This window comes from Callionymus lyra, chromosome 16 (genome assembly GCF_982586985.1).
Source record: "Callionymus lyra chromosome 16, fCalLyr1.hap1.1, whole genome shotgun sequence".
Taxonomy (NCBI): Eukaryota; Metazoa; Chordata; class Actinopteri; order Syngnathiformes; family Callionymidae; genus Callionymus; species Callionymus lyra.
Window position 1 is genome coordinate 15421447 of NC_141833.1, and position 23485 is coordinate 15444931.

The 23485-nt window shown below is 45.4% G+C and overlaps 1 protein-coding gene across 1 annotated transcript; it reads left to right on the plus strand.

The window, feature by feature from the left end:
* The first annotated feature begins 154 nt into the window (after positions 1-154).
* On the plus strand, positions 155-23115 carry lamc1 (laminin, gamma 1). Its single transcript, XM_087810343.1, has 28 exons — positions 155-732; positions 7499-7803; positions 9210-9340; positions 10926-11092; positions 11161-11349; positions 12656-12773; positions 12842-12940; positions 13003-13139; positions 13213-13335; positions 13854-14043; positions 14127-14239; positions 15138-15359; positions 15422-15610; positions 15672-15929; positions 16606-16759; positions 16824-16966; positions 17028-17206; positions 17955-18111; positions 18172-18377; positions 18510-18589; positions 19679-19816; positions 19884-20028; positions 20095-20244; positions 20309-20423; positions 21301-21500; positions 21555-21713; positions 21783-21882; positions 21955-23115. Exons 1-28 carry the CDS (start codon positions 357-359, stop codon positions 22209-22211), a joined length of 4800 nt encoding a protein of 1599 aa, XP_087666469.1. The 5' UTR covers positions 155-356; the 3' UTR covers positions 22212-23115.
* Positions 23116-23485: the final 370 nt, after the last annotated feature.

Here is a 23485-nt window from a genome sequence, read left to right on the forward strand (position 1 = left end):
TCACGTGGTTCTAATGTATGTAAATGAAGTTAAAAATCCCTGAAAACCTCACCCGTGACGTCACACACGTAGTTCAGAAACTCAGGGGGGCGCCGAAGCCCCTGGCGAACTCCACGCATGCGCACTGGCGGACTGGGTGTAGTCAGCAGCAGCGTCTCTTCCTGCCGGACTTCGGTTCATGGCGGCGGTCACAGAGAGTTGGACTCACCGCTACTCCGAGAAGATCTGACCCCGAGAGCGGAACCCGAGCCCCGCCGCCCCCTCGCCAACTTTCTCAGGAACTTTTTCCCCCCTAAACTCGCTTTTTAGTCCCAAACTTTTTTTCCCCCCCCGCCTGGAGTTTCGTGAGGTCCGACATGATGCAGAGTTTGATCCGGGCTCTGGTCGCCTGGAGCCTGGTGGTCGCGGGGGTCCTCGGGGCCATGGACGAGTGCGTGGACGACGCGGGGGCCCCGCAGCGCTGCATGCCGGAGTTCGTCAACGCGGCTTTCAACGTCACGGTGGTGTCGACCAACACCTGCGGGTCTCCCCCCGAGGAGTACTGCGTCCAGACCGGAGCCACCGGGGTCACCAAGTCCTGCCACATCTGCGACGCCCGGGACCCCCGGAACCACCACAGCGCCGTGTACCTGACCGACTACAACAACCAGCAGGAGACCACCTGGTGGCAGAGCCAGACCATGTTGGCGGGGATCCAGTACCCGAACTCCATCAACCTCACCCTGCACCTGGGTAAGAACCGCTGACCCGGTCACGGCCGGACCCTCCTGTGGACCACCAGCCCACGCGCTCCAGTCTTGACCCACTTTGAACTAGTGGAACTAGTCTTGTCGCCGAATCAGTGTGTGTCTTTATGTGTGTGTGTGTGTGTGTGTGTGTGTTGAAGTGATTGTGTTTGTTTGCGTGGGTGATGTGAGTGATTCTGTGTGTACTTAAGTGTGTGTGTAAATAAGTGAACGTGTGCGTGTATCTTTTTTGTATAACGTTTTCCCCTGTGTGTATGTTTGTGTGATTGTGTTACTGTTTGTGTGAAAGTTTTACTGTGTGTTCCTCTCTGTTTGCGTGATTGTGTGTGTGTGTGTGTAAATGTGTTCCTCTGTAAGTGTGTGAGTGACTTCTTGTGAGTGTGTTCTTCTGTGTAAGTGTGTTCCCCTGGGTGTTTGTGTGATTGTGTTACTGTTTGTGTGAAAGTTTTATTGTGTGTTCCTCTCTGTTTGCGTGATTGTGCGTGTGTGTAAATGTGTCTGTGTGTGTTCTTCTGTGTGTGTTTGTGTTCCTCTGTAAGTGTGTGAGTGACTTCTTGTGCGTGTGTCTGTGTGTGTGTGTGTTCTTCTGTGTGTGTTTGTGTTCCTCTGTAAGTGTGTGAGTGACTTCTTGTGCGTGTGTCTGTGTGTGTGTGTGTTCTTCTGTGTGTGTTTGTGTTCCTCTGTAAGTGTGTGAGTGACTTCTTGTGTGTGTGTCTGTGTGTGTGTGTGTGTTCTTCTGTGTGTGTTTGTGTTCTACTGTGTAAGTGTGAGTTCCTGTGTGTGTGTGAGTGTGTTCTTCTGTGTGTTTCTGTTCTTCTGTGTAAGTGTGTGAGCGAGTTCTTGTGCGTGTGTCTGTGTGTGAGCGTGTTCTTCTGTGTGTGTGTTTGTGTTCTTCTGTGTAAGTGTGTTCCCTTGGGTTTTTGTGTATGCGTGTGTTCCTCTGTGTGTGTTGAGTGTGTTCCTCTGGGTGTGTGTGTGTCAGTGTGTTGCCTCATCAGTTCATCTGTTTGTTTTACAAACAGATTTTCTTTTCAGACTTAAGTTCATTGTCTGGACCTCCGACTGGTTCCTGCGCCAGACTGGGATCGAGTCTCTGTGACTGTGTTCTCCCCTATAACTTGTGTGTGTGTGTGTTGTTCATGTTGACTGAAGGAGTCGTTGTCCTCGGACATCAGTTTGAAGTGTGAGTGACGGGAAGAGAAGCTTCGGGTGTAAAAATACTTCTCTTCTATTCTCGGCCGACATTCCTCGTCGTGCTGTCGGAGCATCCACTCGTACTGTTATTTTGGAAACACCGTCGGAGACAGGAAGTGAGCAGGTGGTCACATGGTTTCACAATACGCTCCTGATTTTACAAGTCCGAAGTTCAAGTCTGTCCGATCCTGGCCGGAGGAGCTTCCATGGGACGGTAACGGGAAGTGATGTCACCTCGCAAAGCTGATAAGGAGCAGTCGCTGCGTGTACAGACAGTGGCGGGCGTTTGTGATGCGGGGGGAGGCTGGAGGAGGAGGAGGGGGTTGTTTGATGTGTGGCAGGAAGCAGCAAGTCCAGGCTCGTCCTCGTGGAGGAAGAAGAACGAGGCTGAGGCTTGAGAAGCTCACCTGATGCTGTCGACTTAAAACAGGGCTTCCTTTCATGTTGTTCCCCTGAAACTATCATCATCATCATCGTCAGGTCAGAGGACAGCAGGTGGCGCTCTCACCTGCATCATACACTGACCCACCAAGTCAGAACCTTCCTAAAGTAGAACCTTCCTTACCCAACACACATCATCTCAAATGTTTTACACTCTTTGATTTCTCACTCTCTAATGTTATACTCTCACTCTTACTTCTACACACCTATAATGTTTGTTTCTCACATCTTTAATCACTCGACCTCACACTCTTTAATCTGTCCCTCTCACACTTGTTAATCTTTCAATGTCACTCTTTGTTTCACTCTCACACACATGTTTTACTCTCACGTCTCCTACTCTTTTATTCAAAAACTCTTTATGTTTAACTCTCATGATTCTTTTTTATGTTTCACCTTCACACTTGTTAGTCTTTCAATGTCACTCTAGCACACTTTGTTTCACTCTCAAATTCTTTGTTTTACTCTCACAAACTGTGTTTCACTCTCAGACTTTGTATCACTCTTGCACATTTTGTTTTACTCTCATATTTGTTACAGTTTATCTCTCACACTGGTTAATGTTTCACTCTTTCTACTCTTTTATTTCAACACCCAGAATGTTTCACTCTTTTTACTCTTTTATTTCAACACCCAGAATGTTTCACTCTTTTATTCCAGCACCCAGATTGTTTCACTCTTTTAACTCTTTTATTTCAACACCCAGAATATTTCACTCTTTTTACTCTTTTATTTCAACACCCAGAATGTTTCACTCTTTTTACTCTTTTATTTCAACACCCAGAATATTTCCCTCTTTTTACTCTTTTATTTTAACACCCAGAATAATTCACTATTTTTACTCTTTTATTTCAACACCCAGAATGTTTCACTCTTTTTACTCTTTTATTTCAACACCCAGAATGTTTCACTCTTTTTACTCTTTTATTTCAACACCCAGAATGTTTCACTCTTTTTACTCTTTTATTTCAACACCTAGAATAGTTCAATCTTTTTACTCTTTTATTTCAACACCCAGAATGTTTCACTCTTTTTACTCTTTTATTTCAACACCCAGAATGTTTCACTCTTTTTAATCTTTTATTTCAACACCTAGAATAGTTCAATCTTTTATTTCAACACCCAGAATATTTCCCTCTTTTTACTCTTTTATTTCAACACCCAGAATGTTTCACTCTTTTTACTCTTTTATTTCAACACCCAGAATGTTTCACTGTTTTTACTCTTTTATTTCAACACCCAGAATGTTTCACTCTTTTTACTCTTTTATTTCAACACCCAGAATGTTTCACTCTTTTTACTCTTTTATTTCAACACCCAGAATGTTTCACTCTTTTTACTCTTTTATTTCAACACCCAGAATGTTTCACTGTTTTTACTCTTTTATTTTAACACCCAGAATAATTCACTCTTTTTACTCTTTTATTTCAACACCCAGAATGTTTCACTCTTTTTACTCTTTTATTTCAACACCCAGAATGTTTCACTCTTTTTACTCTTTTATTTCAACACCCAGAATGTTTCACTCTTTTTACTCTTTTATTTCAACACCTAGAATAGTTCAATCTTTTTACTCTTTTATTTCAACACCCAGAATGTTTCACTCTTTTTACTCTTTTATTTCAACACCCAGAATGTTTCACTCTTTTTACTCTTTTATTTCAACACCCAGAATGTTTCACTCTTTTTACTCTTTTATTTCAACACCTAGAATAGTTCAATCTTTTCACTCTTTTATTTCAATACCCAGAATGTTTCACTCTCATGATCCTAAATATTTCACTCTCATAACACTTTCTCTCACTCTCAGACTCGTTACTCTTTCTGTCTCACACTTGTTGATGTTTCACTCTCATAATCCTAAACAATTTACCCTCACACACTTTGTTTCTCTCTCACACTCTTCTCTTTTTCTCTCACGTTCATGACTCTTTCATTCATGATACACTTTATGTTTCACTTTCACATTCTTCAACATTTCACTCTCGCACTGTTTTCTTCCCTTTTTTATGTTTCACACTCTCTCTTTGTATCCTCCTCACATCTTTTAATGTTTTCACTCCCACACAATCTTTCCATGTCTCTCTTTGTTCCACACTCACTCACTCGCACTCGTTCTGTGCTCACTCTCTTAATGTTTCACTCCCGCGCTATAATGCTTCACTCTCACTCTGAACCTGTGGAGTGTCTCGTGGTCGTCGAAGGCTCCGACCCAGTGGTTCTGGTTCTGGACTCTTCGTGAAGACTCTAGTGTTTCCTGGTCAAACCAGGACGAGCCTGAAGGTCCACCTGTAGGAGCAGAGCAGCGTGGGAAACTCCCGCTGTCATAAAGTCAGCTTCACTCCAGCTGTTGGAAATTAAAGCTCTGGGGGAGTGTGAGTGACTGAGTGTGTGTGTGTGTGTGTGAGTGTGTGTGTGAGTGACCGAGTGTGTGTGTGTGAGAGAGAGAGAAAGAGGGGGGTCAGGAATGAGCTTCTTCGTGGGAATCGGTTCCGCTCAATGTTCTCGGACTGTAGCACAGCTGGATCGGCAGCAAACGCACACTTTAGTCCAGCAGTTATTTCCTTGACAGCGTTGGACCTCGGATCCAAACCAACAACCGCGGTATATTTTCACATGACGACGCTCATGGCGCCCCCGGGGTCACATGACCAGCTCTGACCAGCAGAAAATGGAGGCAGGAAGTCTCGAGGAGCGTTGACTGACAGCTAGTTGTTAAACAACATCTGGATTAAAGTTGAGTCGTGATGTCACTGAAGGCGGCGCCACCTCCTGCTCCCGTCCTGTAATTACCTGTGTTTGAGGTGACCTCATGAGACGTCCCCTGATCTCTCTCTGGGCCTTCTTGAAGTTGTGTGTGTGTGTGTGTGCGGGATGGGTGGGTGTGTAGAGGGCACGACCTTGTGCGTCACTTTCTGGAAGCCAAAACTGAACATTCTGTTTTGACTTCCGTTGTTCTTTGGCCTGACTGGGATGTATCAAGGACCCGGAACGTGACTGAAGGTTCTGGTGGTCTGGTCCAGATGATGATGATGATGATGATGATGGGGTTGTCATGGAAATAGTTGCTATGGGTCCCGGTGCACAACAGGTGATGTTGTTTGCTCCCTCACCTCACACGCACACACATTCGTATGTACACAAAGACAGACACACTCAAACTCATTGTCACACACTTGTAAACGCACAAATACAGACACACACACACATTTAGGTACACACTTATGGACGCAGAAGACAGGCATACACTCACACTCATCGTCACACACTTATACACACTTATACACACTGATATACACTGATATACACACTAATACTTATATTACACACTTGTAAACGCACAAATACAGACACACACATTTAGATGCACACTAATAGACGCAGAAGACAGACAAACACTGTTACTCATCATCACACACTTGTACACACTTATACACACTGATATACACACTAATACTCATGTTACACACTTGTAAACGCACAAATACAGACACACACACACATTTAGATACACACTAATAGACGCAGAAGACAGACATACACTGTCACTCATCATCACACACTTATACACACATGCACACTGATATACACACTTATACTCATGTTACACACCAATACACACATACATTGATGTATACACTGTTACACACAGACACACTAACGCTCATCATCACACACTGGTATACACACTTATAGGCACACACAAAAACATGTATACACACTGATTAATTCAGACAGACACACACGCATGTCACACACTTGTATAAATGATTACACACCCACACATTGTGCACACACAGAAAGACGCAAACTTATTATCACACTCTTGTACACACAATTCTACACAAAGAAAGACGCAAACTTATTACCACACTCTTGTACACACAATTATACACAAAGAAAGACGCACACTTGTGAACACGCTTATACATCCAGACAGACACACACTTGTCAACACACGCATACACACACTCAAGCTCATCAACACACACTGGTATATACACTTAATACATACACACTTGTATACATGCTAATACATCCAGACAGACACACACTCGCATCACACACTTGTATAAATGATTACACACCCACATATTGTATACACACAGAAAGACACACACTTATTTTCACACACTTGTACGTACAATAATGCACAAAGAAAGACACACACTTGTGAACACGCTAATACATCCAGACAGACACACACTTGTATAATCACTCTAGCTCATCATCACACACTGGTATACACACTAATACACACAGACTCACACTCATTGTCTCAGCTGATCAGATTGTGTTTGTTCCTGAAGTCTCGCACCTCCAGGCAGCTTCTCTGGTGGTCCAAGTCGTTAACACCACAACACAAGAGTGTGTGTGTGTGTGTGTGTGTGCGGGGGGAGGGGGGGGCTTTAATTGTCGGCTCCACATCACTCTGTAGTTCGACTACAGACGGCAGAACAAGTTTATCTTCGACGAGTTTGTTTTTCATCTCAAGTTTGAATCGGCGTTCGCACTGACCCTGAGCCGACCAATCAGAGCGTGGCGTCTGATGTTGATCAAACAGAAGGTGATGCATCAGCAGCAGAAGATTCCTGAGCCAGAAGATAAGACGTGTGTGTGTGTGAAGGTCGATCTCACACACACACACACTCTCATGCTCACTCACTGCAGGTGTAATGAGATTAGCGGGGGGTGCAGTAAGACGGCGCCCCCCCCCTCCTCACGCCCCCTCCCCTCCAGTAAGAGCCTCATTGTTCGTCAAAAGAATGTGATGTCGTCATGGGAGGAGATTTAATTGGACAGTTGCCCCCCCGCTCCTCTCCTACCCTGGAGGAATGTGCTGGTCACATGACTTGAGCGGGGGCATGATGAAACCAGAGATGGAAAGTTCATCACATCACCCCTTCCCTTGTTGCATGTGCTCACCCCCGCCCCCCCTCCCCCTACGGCGCGGGTCGTGTCTGGGCCGGTTCGGTATGCGAGTTCCTTGTTTACATTTTTGCTCGGGCAGATCCGGTCACTCCTCCCCCCCTCGTGGCTCGGGGGGGACGAGTCGGGTCGTGTCACAGACTTGTGGTTCTGATCACCTGCTGTGCCCCCCCCCTCCCCCTCTACAGGTAAGGCCTTCGACATCACCTACGTCCGTCTGAAGTTCCACACGAGTCGCCCGGAGAGCTTCGCCATCTACAAGCGGAGCCGCGAGGACGGGCCCTGGACCCCGTACCAGTACTACAGCGGCTCCTGCGAGAAGACGTACCAGAAGACCAACCGCGGCTTCATCCGGACCGGTCAGGACGAGCAGCAGGCGCTCTGCACCGACGACTTCAGCGACATCTCGCCGCTCACCGGGGGGAACGTGGCGTTCTCCACCCTGGAGGGTCGACCCAGCGCCTACAACTTCGACCACAGCCCCGTGCTGCAGGTGAGCGTGTAGATGTGTGTTCTTGTGTAAAGCATTCAGGCTGGGCGGCCAAGTATACTTGAACTTGGGTCTACGGAAATTTATCATGCCATCAGAATGGTTGAATTTAACATTTAAACTTTTTTAAATTTTAAATTAGTTATTTCATTTTTTTATACAAAGATAGGATTATTATTATTATTATACTTAAATGTTCAACTTGATACAGATACTCAGGAAAATATTTAATACTCAATACCTTTTTCAATTACACAAGTATAACAAATAGAGATCCCCAAATTTAACCACTATTCGATATGTATAGTAAAAAAATCGGTAGTTAAAAAAAAGTGCAGGTATGATAACAAGTTGTAATTTTGAAAATGACATTTTTAGTAAAGTTACTTTAAGTTTCGTTGAGTTACTTTTGACAACCTTACACACAGAGTCCGATATTCTTATTCAAATAACTCAAAAATAAACGTTATAAATTCAATATATTTTTTTGCTATCCTTTTAAATTCAATATAAAATGTTGGCATAATATTTTCACCAGAGATTTCCCAACTAGTAATGTCTAGTGTCAATATTATACATATTACACATTTTTAGATTGTATTTTAAAGTCTACTAAAAAAAAAAAATTTAGAAAAATATCCTTTTGATTATTGGAAATAATGACATTAAATTGTATGTAGGCTATACTAATTACTTACTTACTTACTTATGTGTTGAAGAACGTGTTTAATTCATTTATTAAGAAAATTACATTTATATAAAAAAATGATTTAATTAAAAGAAATTCCGCCATTCAATATAGTAATTATTTAATTCAATTTAAGAACATTATTCAAAAACAACATTTCAATTAAAAGTTTCAAAGTTTGAAATGTTGAATTCAATTTTCTGGCGGCACTGATATCCGTCATATGGGAACTTTCACGATCCTGGTCTGGAGTGTGTCGTCGGCATGTATCGGTCCGAGCTCCACCGGCTGCACTGCATCGACACGGTTGTTGACGCGCTCAGGAAGAGGTTGACGGTGCAGGAGGCGAGGGGAGGCTGTTCTGGAGATAATGGGAACAAAACTCGAGTCCAAGTGTCTCATCAGCTCGCAAATATTTGTGTGGAGGAGCTTCCTGCAGCTGCAGCCGCTCAAACACACTTGTTTGCCATCAATCATCCCTGCCCATGTTTCCGGGCAGATGACCGGGGTGGGGGGGGGTTTGAGGATGAGGGGTGTGTGTTTGTGTGTGGGGGGGTCCTGCCCTGGTCCTGTGAGACTTTGTTTGTTGAGATGAGCCAGATGTTTGTCGCCTCCTGCTGGTGTAATGTTGAATTGGGACAGTAGAAGTTTGAGCTTAGTGTGTGTATGTGTGTACTTGTGTGTGTACTTGTGTGTGTGCTGACGGGTCTTCTTGTCGCAGGACTGGGTCACGGCCACCGACATCCGAGTGACCCTCAACAGACTCAACACCTTCGGAGATGAAGTTTTCAACGACCCCAAAGTCCTGAAGTCGTACTACTACGCCATCTCTGACTTCGCCGTGGGAGGAAGGTAAGAAACGCACTAACTCACGCCGAGATACCGGCCACAGGGTTTCGGGGGTCACCACTCAGTGGACTGACCCCACCGTGAGAGAGTGACTCGACAGTTTCCTCCCGGTCAAGCCCCCCCCCCCCGTGTGGTCCGACTGGTGAATGGCTCCCGCAGCCGCCGTTGCATCTCCGGCGCTGAGCACGAGCAACATTCCTCGCATTCCTCTGGGATTACTGGGAGACGCGTCGGGCCGCGAGGCCCGGAAGATAAGACGCAGCAGCGTCCACCTTCTTGTCGGGTCGTGGCTCTGACGCCGCCCTCACCTGCCTGAACGCACCGACCCGAAACTGAGCCTCCTCCTCCACCCCCCCGCGCACTTCCCGTTTGTTTTTCCAGCCCCGGCTCAATCATTTACAGAAGAACAGGAATTCTTGACCGAGAGGTCAGACACGGGTCACTTCCTGTTCGGAGTCACGCCCCGTCCCCATGACGACCCCGAGAGAAATGATCTCAGGCCATATGAAAACAGCTCAGCTGTAGCCATTAGCTCCATGAAGATCCTAGAGGTGAATTACTTCCAGTTGAAGTTAAGTAGTTGAGGCTCAACTACACAATAGCTCTGCGAACACACTTGAGTGATGATGCTAACTTGTGTAAGTGATGATGCTTACTTGTGTAAGTGATGATGCTTACTTGTGTAAGTGATGATGCTAACTTGTGTAAGTGATGATGCTAACTTGTGTAAGTGATGATGCTTACTTGTGTAAGTGATGATGCTAGCTTGTGTAAGGGATTATGCTAACTTGTGTAAGCGCTGATGCTAACTTGTAATAGCGCTGATGCTAACTTGTTATAGAGATTATGCTTATTTGTGTAAGCGATGATGCTAACCTGTGTAAGCGCTGATGCTAACTTGTTTTAGGGATTATGCTCATTTATGTTAGCGATGATGCTACCTAGCATTAGCAGAGTTTTTAACCAGCGTAAGCAACGTTGCTAACACTGAACTCGACAGCCAATTACAAAGATATTCTTTCTCTTTGTAAACTAGTTCAGGAGTTTTTTCTCTCAATATAGCAACACTGGACAAAAAGGAGTTGCCTTTCTTATGATCATAAATCTTTGGGACGTTCATGAATGAATACAACGAATACGAACATAATTCATACATTGAAACATATTATTAAATATTTTAAAAGATAAAAATAATCAAAACAAAAGTGTCAACTACTACTACCTAAGTTTACTTTAGTGTTTAGTTTGAGTCAAAGGTGAACCCGGCGCCCGAATGTGTTTCAACAAGTGTCGCCACAACGACACTGTTGACACTTCTTCCTTTCATTAATCTGACTTGTGGAAACAAAATATTCCATTTTCCAGCTCGCACGCACGCACGCACGCACACACACACACACACACACACACACACACACACACACACGCACACACACACACACACATGCACCCTGAGGGAGATCGGAAAATTACTGTCATCATATCAAACTTTGTTGTCTGGTTCACTTCCTCCTGTTGTGTGAGTAATTATAGACTCGCTCGCACATCTGTGCGGCTAGCTAACGCGTGTGTGCGCGTGTTTGTGCAGGTGTAAGTGCAACGGCCACGCCAGCGAGTGTGCGAAGAACGGCGGTGTGCAGTTGGTGTGTAACTGCAAACACAACACCGCGGGTGACGACTGCGAAAAGTGTCAACCTTTTTACAACGATCGGCCATGGAGACGTGCGACCGCCGACAACCCCAACGAGTGTCTGCGTGAGTAGCGACACCCCGGTACACACACAAAAACACACCCACTCATACACACTTGTGTTTTCCTGTAGCCTGCGACTGCAAAGGCAAGAGCAACGAATGTTTCTTCGACGCCGAGCTGTACCGGGCCACCGGTCACGGAGGTCATTGTCTGAACTGCGCCGACAACACGGATGGACCCAACTGCGAGCGCTGCCTGGACAACTACTACAGGGACGCCAGCGGGAGTCGCTGCTTGGTCTGCGGCTGCAACTCTGTGGGTGAGTCACGAGTCTGGTCAGACCGGGTAAATTAGCAACTTTGCTTACACTAGTTTGCGACTTGTCCGCACCGGGTGAGTCTGGTCGATTCTTGTTGCATGTCCCGGTGAGTCTCGATGCGTTTCGATTCATTAAGCGACACACAAATCTCACGATAAGATATATTCAGCTCATACTACGTTTCTTTATGATATAGTAAGCTCACGATACGATTCGATACATTATATTTCAATACACTTGCACAATTTCGTAATGGTTTTAGTGACATCTTGGGATTGTTCCACTCTCTTCAATTTATAGAACTGAAACCCAAAATATGACTAGCTTTAAAACATCTGCTTTAAAGGCTGCCGGAGTATCCTCTCATCCTCAGTCAGCACCAGGATATTGCGCTGACTGAGGACGAGATATTACGATAAAATTGTTCCTTTAGTTGCAGACGACGTAACGAATGCTGCCCAAAATGAACAAATGCTGTTAATATTTTCACTTTAATTCTAAATAAAACAATCTTTATATTTATTATTATTTTTATTTTATATTACACACTTTATTGAATATAACAATGAACCCAAACGATCAGTGAGAAAAATAATATATGATTAAAAAAGCTACGATGCTAATGGACCGTCCCGCGCGGGCAGCTAACAGGACGTTCCCAGACAACTGAAGACTCTTCATTTCCTGTCCTCTCCCTTTGAACCTCACCTTTGACCTCAAGAGTCTGCTTAAGAGCTTGTCATGAACAAGCCAAACACAAACAGGAACTAAATACACATGTAGTTTACAGTATAAAGAAATCTGCCCAAAAAAGGAGACATCAACTCCTGGTCCTCAAATGGGATCATCAGGACCATATAGACTGGAAAAAAGAAATAAAATAAGGAAACAAGTTATTATCATATACCTTAGTACCCATTTGGCTAAAATACATACAAAAAAAAGTAATATTTAACATTCTTTATTGCACTTCATAAACGGTGTCAGAGGCATCTAGCTGGCGATAGCTTTTGTTACACTACAGTAACATTAAAAAAAATATATATATATATATACAGTATATATACACAATCATACATATGAAACGTGTGTCGAACAACACTATGCATTTGACTGATATTGTGAAAAAAATTAATATATACATAATATTACCGAAGCACAACACACTGTTTATGCTCCGAGCAGCCATCTTGGATTTTACAAGTGTTCAGACTTCTTGACTCGAAGATTCCGACACAGAAGAGAAATAACTCCATTGCCACTATTCGTGCTCCCTCTCACATCACCTGTGTGTGTGTGTTGCCAGGCTCTCAGTCTCCACAGTGCGACAACAGAGGCATGTGTGCGTGTAAACCGGGCGTGACGGGAGAAAAGTGCGACCGCTGCCAGCCAGGATTCCACAGCCTGACCGAGGCGGGTTGCAGGTACAACATCATCGCCGACATCATCACCTCAGACGGGTTCTGATGATGATACGTTTTTTGTGGTCCAGGCCGTGTTCCTGCTCGCCGTCCGGCAGCACGCAGGAGTGCGACGTCGCCACGGGTCAGTGCCGCTGCAAAGAGCATGTGGAGGGATTCAGCTGTGACAGGTACACACACACACACACACATAAACACACAGAATTGTGTGTATAACTGTCGGTGTGTGCAGGTGCAAACTGGGATACTTCAACTTGGACTCCAACAACCCGGCCGGCTGCACGCCGTGTTTCTGCTTCCAACACTCGTCGGTGTGCGACAGTGCCGACGGCTACAGCGTCCACACCATCAGCTCGTCCTTCCAGTCAGGTGTGTGTGTCCGTCCGTCTGGCTGTGTGCGTCTGAATCCATGCACTCATGTGTGTGTGTGTTTGTGGGTCAGGTGCGGAGCAGTGGACCGGACAACAGAGCGACTCGGGCAGTGTGGAGGTCCAGTGGTCGCCCAGCGATCAGGAGATCTCACTGATCTCGGATGATTATATTCCCATGTACTTCGTCGCTCCAGGTGTGTGTGTGTGTGTGTACCTTATGGAAGTATATCAGCGCCATTAGAATATTGAATACTTGAATTTTACTTCAACTGTTCATTCATCAAAATGTTGAAACTTAAAAAAAAAAATTCTGGAAACATTTTTTGATAATTAAACACAAGAATGTATCTATTGAATGGTTGAATTTGTTTAGTTTTTTTTATAAATGTGAAGCTTAGAATAATACTAAAAAAAAGAATAGAGGGTACATTAAAATTTAATTTTTTAATTCGTAGCCTTTCATACAAAAATGTTGGCCACCAGACAATGCACGTCACATGATTGGCTGATATTTCAATTAATAATCAACATGAATAAATTAGATTTTTATTAAAATTATTAATAAACAATATCAATGCTCAGTATATCAATTATTAATTATTATAAATTATTATATAATTCCCCCAAAAATGTTAAACGCTTAAAAATATCAATATAAAAAAAACGGATGTACTTCTATATCATTTGTCTAACATGGGTGTGTGTCTCACAGAGAAGTTCCTGGGGAACCACATCTTGAGTTACGGGCAGAACCTCAGTCTGAGTTTCCGGGTGGACCGCCGTGACACGCGTCTGTCGGCCGAGGACCTGGTTCTGGAAGGAGCCGGTCTCAGGGTGGCCGTTCCTCTGATCGCTCAAGGAAACGCTTATCCCAGCGAGAACATGCAGACCTACGTGTTCAGGTACACACACAAATACACACACACACACACACACACACCACGCATCGGTCAGATCACTCACTTCTGAATCCGGTACTTTCCAGACTACACGACAGCACCGACTACCCCTGGAGGCCCACTGTGACCCACTCGGATTTCCAGAAGCTTCTCCACAACCTGACAGCTGTGAAGATCCGCGGGACTTACAGCGAGAGGAGTATGTAACGACACAAAGACACACACTCACACAGAAATACACTCGGACTCATACATACACACTCACACTCACACAATCACACACACTCGGGCAAATACACATAAACAGACACGAACACACACACTCACACAAACCCTGAACACACACACACAAAAACATATCCACACTTGTACAAAGATACACAAACAGACATGCATGCACGCGATCACAAAAAACTCTGAACACACACAACACCACATTCACACTCATAGACGCACACAAACACACACACAGAGACACATGCATACTCACACTCATACACGCACAGAGACACACAAGCACACAGAGACACACACGCACAAAAACACAGAGACATGCAAGTACACACAAAGAAAAAGTACACGCATGCACACAAATGCGCACACACAAACACACACCGAGACACATGCATACTTACACAAACACACACAGAGACACATGCACAAAAATACAGAGACACACGCCCACATAAACACACACAGAGACATGCAAGTACACACAAAGAAAAATGTACACGCATGCACACATGCGCACACACAAACACACACAGAGACACATGCATACTTACACAAACACACACAGAGACACACGCCCACATAAACGCACACAGAGACATGCAAGTACACACAAAGAAAAATGAACACGCATGCACACAAATGCGCACACACAGTCATGCAACAAACAAACAAGCACACAGAGACACACAAACAAACAGGCAAAGACGCACACATGGAAACATCCATGCACACCTGCAAAAACCTGCACGTAGAGAGAGACAGACATGCCCAGACAGACACAAATACACACATACACGCACATTAAGTACACAAACAAAGATCACTGTCAGCCCCTGGTGGTAAACATGTGTTACTGTCTGTAGGTGCTGGTTACCTGGATGACGTCACATTGGTGACGGCCAGACGAGGTCCGGGAGCTCCGGCCCGCTGGGTGGAGCAGTGCACGTGTCCGCTGGGCTACCAGGGGCAGCACTGTGAGCAGTGCACCCTGGGATACCGTCGCGCTCACCCGGAACAGGGCGCCTTCAGCGTGTGCGAGGCCTGCAACTGTAACGGACACAGCGAGGCCTGCGACCCCAACTCAGGTAAGCCAGAACTTCCGTCGGCGTCAGCGGGTCCAGAACAGAACCGGTATGTGTCGTCTCAGGAGCGTGCAGCTGCCAGGACAACACGGCCGGGCTGAGCTGCGAGCGCTGCAGCGACGGTTTCTACGGCGACGCCACTCAGGGAACATCCGGCGACTGCGAGCCGTGTCCCTGCCCGACCGGAGCCACGTGTGCCGTCGTCCCCAGAACCAAAGAGGTGGTCTGCACCAACTGTCCCGCCGGCACCACAGGTGAGACACGCATGACCAGGTGTAACTCCGGGCCAGTGGCTGACACACGCGTCCCGTGCAGGGAAGCGCTGCGAACTCTGCGACGACGGCTTCTTCGGCGACGCTCTGGGTCAGAACGGTCCGGTCCGGGCCTGCCGGGCCTGCAAGTGCAGCGACAACATCGACCCCAACGCCGTCGGGAACTGCGACCGCGTGACCGGGGAGTGTCTGAAGTGCATCTACAACACCGACGGGTTCTTCTGCGACCGCTGCCGCGACGGTTTCTATGGAAACGCCCTCGCCACCGACAAATCCTTTCAAGTCCAAGACAAATGCAAACGTGAGTCAACTTTGGAATTCGGTTATATTGATGTCATCACAATATTAACTGTATTTACAAATTTCTTATAATTTCTACATTAAGTGTTGACTTATTTGTTTTCGATTAAATAATTGAATTACAAAATTTAATTATTTTTTCCTTTTTATTTACTCAGATTTTTATATTCTTGTTCAAATAATTCAAAAATTAATTTTGTGGATTCAACATTTTTAAATTTTGTAGCCTTTTAAGTTCAATATAAAAATGTTCTTATAATAGTAGAACCAGACAATACCAAATGAATACTACTACTTTATCATGTGCTTCTTCGACGTCACATGATCGTCTGCGTGTCACATGATTGGCTGAAAGTTTCACTATCTACATCACTATTCTGCCAACATTTTTATATTGAATTTAAAAGACTACTAATTGATAAATATTTAGTTTAAAACCTTTATTTTTTTAAATCGTTGGAATAAGAATATCAAACTCTACGTGTAAAGATTTTTTATAAATTAAAAAATATTTAGACTTCCTTTTAATTCAACTATTTACAAAAAAAAATTCAACCTTTTTAATATATACATATTATTGAATTCAATTATACAAAAAATGAGTTTATTGCTTAAAAACGAATAACTTTTCAATAGAAAAATCAAAAATCTCACCTGCTTTTGGTTCTGATCCGTAGCCTGTTCCTGCTCAACTCTGGGCACCGTGGGTCAGCAGAGCGCCTGCTCTCAGGTCACAGGTCAGTGTCCGTGTCTCCCCAACGTGTCCGGACGGGACTGCGCCGGCTGTGAGCCCGGATTCTACAACCTGCAGAGCGGCACCGGCTGCGACCGGTCAGTGTTTGTGTGCGTCCGTCTCCGTGCGAGAGTGTGTGTTCATCGACTTCGTTCCTCACAGGTGCGACTGCAACCCCATCGGCTCGACCAGCGGTCAGTGCGACATCTCATCGGGTCAGTGCGAGTGTCAGCCCGGCGTGTCGGGTCGTCACTGCGAGCGCTGTGAACAGAACTTCTTCGGGTTCAGCTCCTCCGGATGCAAACGTGGGTAACGCATCTTTGTCGCCCGGTGGATACGAACGCTAACACGAACAATCTCCCGCAGCCTGCGACTGCGACCCGGAAGGCTCTCAGTCGGGTCAGTGCCAGGAGGACGGCAGGTGCCAGTGTCGGCCCGGATTCGTTGGCTCGCGCTGCGACATGTGCGAGGAGAACTACTTCTACAACAGGACTGTGCCGGGCTGCCAGCAGTGCCCGTCCTGCTACGGTCTGGTCCGGGACAAGGTACGAGGGCGACCCGTCTTGTATGGAAGTCTATCAGAATAATGAGTGGTTGAATTTGACATTTCAAATGTTAGGATTTTTGTATTAAAATGTTTTTTTTAGCATTAGATTAAAAAAAAAATTGAATTAAATATTTTCTATTTTTAACGGTTGAATTTGTTTTCCAAATCTAATATTTCATAATAATTTAAATTTTTAAAGCGTTTAATATTCAATTGAATTGTCTTTATTTAATTTTTTTAAACCAAAAGAGTGTCTAGCTACTTCATCGAACTTTCAGCCAATCATGTGACGCACAGACGATCATGTGACGTCATAGAAGCACACGATCAAATAGCTTGTTACTCTTTAAAAGGTAAGTAATTTGTATTTATATAGCGCTTTCCCAGACCAGGGTCACAAAACGCTTAAGCAATCAAAACAATACTCACTAAAATATATACTTTAAAGGTCAAAAAAAACTGCTACAAATTAAAACGATATAATTTTATCACAGAAAAGTGAATTCTTGAGGTTTAAAATATCAAACTCTTGTTTTTAATGTAAAGAATGTATTACATTAATACAAAAATGGAATTAAATGATTAAACTAAAATCAACCTTTCAAAATAGAAATGATGAAGCGAATTATTCGAACAATTAAGAAACAAAAATCAACATTTCAAATGTGAAATTCAACCATACAGTACTCTGTGGTCCAGCGAGGTCCAGAGGCTCGGCTGCAGGTGATAAACGTACAATTCAACAGGTGAACCAGCAGCGACAGAAGCTTCAGGACCTCCAGACTCTCATCGACCAACTTGGTTCGGGTCAGAACACCGTCAGTGACCAGGCGTTCGAGGACCGACTGAAGGAGGCGGAGCGCGCCGTCATGGACCTGTTGGAGGAGGCGCAAGCTAGCAAGGGTAACACCTCCGCGTCTCATCTCAATGTGGGCTGCTAATCATTGACCTCTGACCCCTCAGACATGGACCGTGGCCTCCTGGACCGGCTCAACACCATCAACAGCACCCTGACCACCCAGTGGAACCGGCTCCAGAACATCCGAAGCACAGTGGACAGCACCAGCGGGCAGGCCGACGTGGCGCGAGGCAGAGTCCGCGACGCTGAAGAGCTGATCGACCGCGCTCGCCAGGAGCTGGATAACGCCAAAGACGCCATCAACAAAGTGGTGCGTCATGTCGCCAAACTGTCGCCAAACTGTCGCCAAACTGTCGCCAAACTGTCGCCAAACTGTCGCCAAACTGTCGCCAAACTGTCGCCGGACGAGTCATGTGACGGATGTGAGTGTTTTCTTCCTCAGGACATCAAACCCCCGACTAGTGGTTCTGACCCGAACAACATGACCTTGTTGGCTGAGGAGGCCCGGAACCTGGCCCAGAAGTGAGCATGAACACACACACACGCACACAAGCAAGCACATATAGATACACACACAAGCACAGGTAGAAACACAGACGAGCACATTTAGAAACACACACAAACAAGCACATATAGACACACACAAGCACATATAGACACAAACACACACACACAAACGCATATAGACACACACACACACACACACACACACACACACACACACACACACACACACACGAGCACATATAGACACAAACGCATATAGACACAAACATACACAAACACACACACACAAACACATATAGACACAAACACACACACACACACACAAACACACACACACACACAAACACATATAGACACAAACACACACACACAAACACATATAGACACAAACACACACACACACAAACATATATAGACACAAACACACACACAAACACATATAGACACAAACACACAAGCACATATAGACACAAACACACACACAAACACATATAGACACAAACACACACACAAACGCATATAGACACAAACATACACAAACACACACACACACACAAACACATATAGACACAAACACACACACACAAACACATATAGACACACACACACACAAACATATATAGACACACACACACACACAAACACATATAGACACACACACAAGCACATATAGACACAAACACACAAGCACATATAGACACAAACACACACACAAACACATATAGACACACACACAAGCACATATAGACACAAACACACACAAACACATATAGACACACAAGCACATGTAGACACAAACACACACACACACAAACACATATAGACACACACACACACACACACACACACACACACACACACACACAAGCACATATAGACACACACAAGCACACAAGCACATATAGACACACACAAGCACATATAGACACACACAAGCACATATAGACACACACAAGCACATATAGTCACACACAAGCACATATAGACACACACATGCACACATCACACAAACACACAAGCACAAACATCACACAGACACATCTGACACACACACGCATCACAATCACAATGACTCGGCTCAACCGCGTTACTCTGCACTCTCAGACACAACATGGACGCCGACCAGATCGAAAGGATCGCTAAAGACGCCAACGACACGTCGACAAAGGCCTACAACCTGCTGTTGAAGACGCTGGACGGTGAAGGTCACATGAGCCAGGAGATTGATGATCTCAACAGGAAGTAAGGGCACTTCCTCCTTGTGCACGTGTGTGTGTGCATGTGTGTGTGACTCATCTGCTGTGCACAGGTACAACGAGGCCAAAGATCTGGCCAAAAACCTGGAGAAACAGGCTCAGAAGGTCCAGGCAGAAGCAGAGGATGCTGGGAGCCAGGCGCTCAAGATCTTCGCCAACTTGACCAGCTTGCCTTCACTGGACACCAAAACCTTAGAGGTGAGCTCGGCGAGGGAGACCCCCCCCCCCCTCGGCTCCTCCCCTGACCCACTGTGTTCTCGGCAGGACGACGCCCGCAAGATCCAGAAGGAGGCGTCGGAGCTGGACAAGCTGATCGACAAGACGGAGAAGGAGTACGACGACATGCGTGACGACCTGCGGCCCAAGGAGCTGGAGGTCCGCCAGCTGCTGGAGAAGGGTCAGAGCGAGCAGCAGGTGGGTTTTCTAGTGACTCTCCAAAGAGTCGGACCAGCTGCTGACGTCACTTCCTGTGCCACAGACCGCCGACCAGCTGCTGGCGAGAGCCGACGCCGCCAAAGCGCTGGCGGAGGAGGCGGCCAAGAAGGGACAGTCGACGTTTAAAGAAGCCGAGGAGATCCTGGAAGACCTGAGAGGTGCGTTGACCTTGACGCGTATCAGTGTCATCACAATGTTGAATGGTGGAATCTTACCTTTTCTTTTAAAGAAAACGTTTTTATTCCTTTTTTATATATTTTTTTTACAGTTTAATTTAATAGTTTCTTAATTGATAGGAAGTTAATTTGTTTCTTTGTATCATTACATTTAAAATTGTAATATTTTTGATTATTATTTCACTTTTTGACACAATTTTTTTTTTAATTATTTCAATTTAAAAAATATCTAATTCTGTGTGTCTATTGAAACGTTTTTAAAAGCATTAAATGTTGTTAAGAATAATTGAATGCAATTATTTGTATATTGAAAGCAAGAATTAGTATTTATAGAAAAAAAAATAAACATAGTTTGATTTTCTTATTCCAATAATTCAATAATAATAATAATTTTCTTGGGTACATATTTTTTTAATTCAATATAAAAATAGTGTCTCCAAAAATACCAAAAAGAGTACAGAGCTACTTGATCAAACTTTCAGCCAATCATGCGACGCTCAGACGGTCACATGACAAGAATGATTTAATTCAATAATTTTGGCTCTATTATACCTACAGTTTTACATTGAATTAAAAATAAAAAATAAATAAAAATTCAAGAAAATGTATTCTTTATTCATTTAAATAAAAATATCAAACTATGTGTGAAAAAAATAATATAATAAAATATTTCTTTATTTAATAATAAAAGAAAAAACAACCTTTTAATATTTGTCAAGTATTAAGTCATTTTTCAAATAATTTATTGCTTAAAAAACAAAAATTAAACTAGAACAAATCAACAGTTAAATTCAACAATTTCAACTTAATTGACTCATTGTTCCTCCGTCCACGAGACACTAACTATGTCTCTTCTCAGACTTCGATCGTCGCGTCAACGACAACAAGACGGCGGCCGAGGACGCCCTGAAGAAGATCCCCTCCATCAACGCGACCATCCTGGCGGCCAATGAGAAGACTCGACAGGCGGAGTCTGCGCTCGGTAACGCCGCCTCGGACGCCAAGGAGGCCAAGAAGAAGGCGGAGGACGCGGAGCGAATCGCTACCGCGGTGCAGAAGGTTCGTCCTGGACTCCTCTCTCGTCCCGAGCTGCTCACTGACGTCTCTCTGTAGGGGTCAGAAAAGACCAAACTGGATGCGAACCAGGCCCTGGAAGACGCCCGTCGCCTTGACAACCAGGTCACGGACATGATGGGGCAGCTGGGCGAAGCCGAGACCCAGTTGGACCGCCAGAAGACCCAGGCGGACCAGGACATGATGATGGCCACCATGGTACCTGACGCGCCCCCGACTCCTGACCCAGTAAAGAGAACTTTTCGTCTGACTTTCTTCTCTCCGCAGGCGTCGGGAAATGCGAAGGAGGCCGAAGGCAACGCCCGCAAGGCCAAGGGTGCAGTGAAGACGGTCTTGAGCGCCATCACCACCCTGCTGGAGCAGCTGGGTACTACAGCGCACGTGCAGCCGTCTGTGGCTGGACCTGGACTCACACATCTTTCTGGTTCTCTCTCCTCAGGGAACATCGACAAAGTCGACCTGAGCAAACTCAACATGATCGACGAGTCCTTGAAGCGGGCCAAGGACAAGATGGCCGACAGCGAGCTGGACAGGAAGCTGGCAGAGCTGAGCGACGTGGCGCGGACGCAGGAGGACATGATCAACGACTACGACCGGCAGATCCGCGAGATCCGCTCCGACATCGCCAACCTCAACGACATCAAGAACACGCTGCCCGATGGCTGCTTCAACACGCCGTCCCTGGAGAGGCCGTAAGCCCCGCCCCCCCCTTGCGAGTCCCACCGTTGTGGTCTAGAAAATGAACTATGAAGCCAAACAGAACCACAAAACCCGACAAGACTGCAGCAGCAGGAAGTCCAGCTGCCTTTTGTGTTAACCCCTCGTGTACCGCCTCCGTCACCGAAGGAACCTCCTCGTGTTTCGCTCCCCCGCGCCTCCTGGTCACATGACCGCCGGCGTTTCATCATCCTTGTGTGTCAAAGGTACCAGCTGCCTGCCGACAAACAGTCCAGACCGACTCTTGGCCACGGGGGGCGCCGTCGCCCTCGTCTGGCTGCAGTCACGCCACTAACGACCTTTTACCTCGCGTCCTGTTGACATTTCACTCCACCTCTCCTCCTCCTCATCACTCCATCCCCTCCGTCTGGACCCGACACTATGCAACTTTGTACATTTCTGTGATACACTGGTGCTAATAATTATTATTTGTTTTTGTGTGAAATGTTTTTTATTTGTGACAATTTGTGCGTTGTGCAAATTTTTTTGCGGCGCCGACTCGCCTCCACATCAAACTGGAGTCGCCGTCGCCCCAGTGACGATCATTGCCTCATTTCAAAATCTAACGAGTATTGTTGTGTCGTTGATCACATGACTGAAGTTATCTCGGCTGCGCCCCCTGCTGGGACGCTCACGCAGTAGTTAACCTTTTTTTTTTTTTTTTTTTAACGAGTGTTTGTGCCTTAATACGAAACTATAATCTCCTCAAATCTCACCACGGATGTTTCGGAAGGTGGGCGACGAGCCTTTCCCCGACCGCAGATCAGGAGGGTCTGACTTGGGACGATGGGGTTTCATCAGCGGCTCCTCCACAGTGCGACCTTTGACCTTGTCCACCTCCTCTGTTAATCAAAACATTTGAATAATAAACTTTACTACATAATGTGAGTTTTGTGTGATGTTGCCATGACGACGGAGTGTTGATGTGCTCTTAAGCACTGATTTTTTTGTTTCATCCTTGGGTCTGACCCGTGACCTCTACCATGAGCCCCTGACAACAGAATTGAGGACCTGGAGGAAGATCCTGGTTATTGGTTTGGGACACAAGCTGGTCCAGGTTTTAGGAGCGATGATGAGTACCAGAACAATAGGTTACTACGGCTGACCCAGTTATGGTAGATACTGGCAAAAAATCGGATTAAAATCAGTGAAAGTTTGGTTCGGATCCATCATGGCGTTTTCACTGAAGCGCGCTCTTGTTTCTGGCTCGTTCGCGGGAGCGCGCTGGCCTCTGGCTCGTGCTCAGGGCAGTG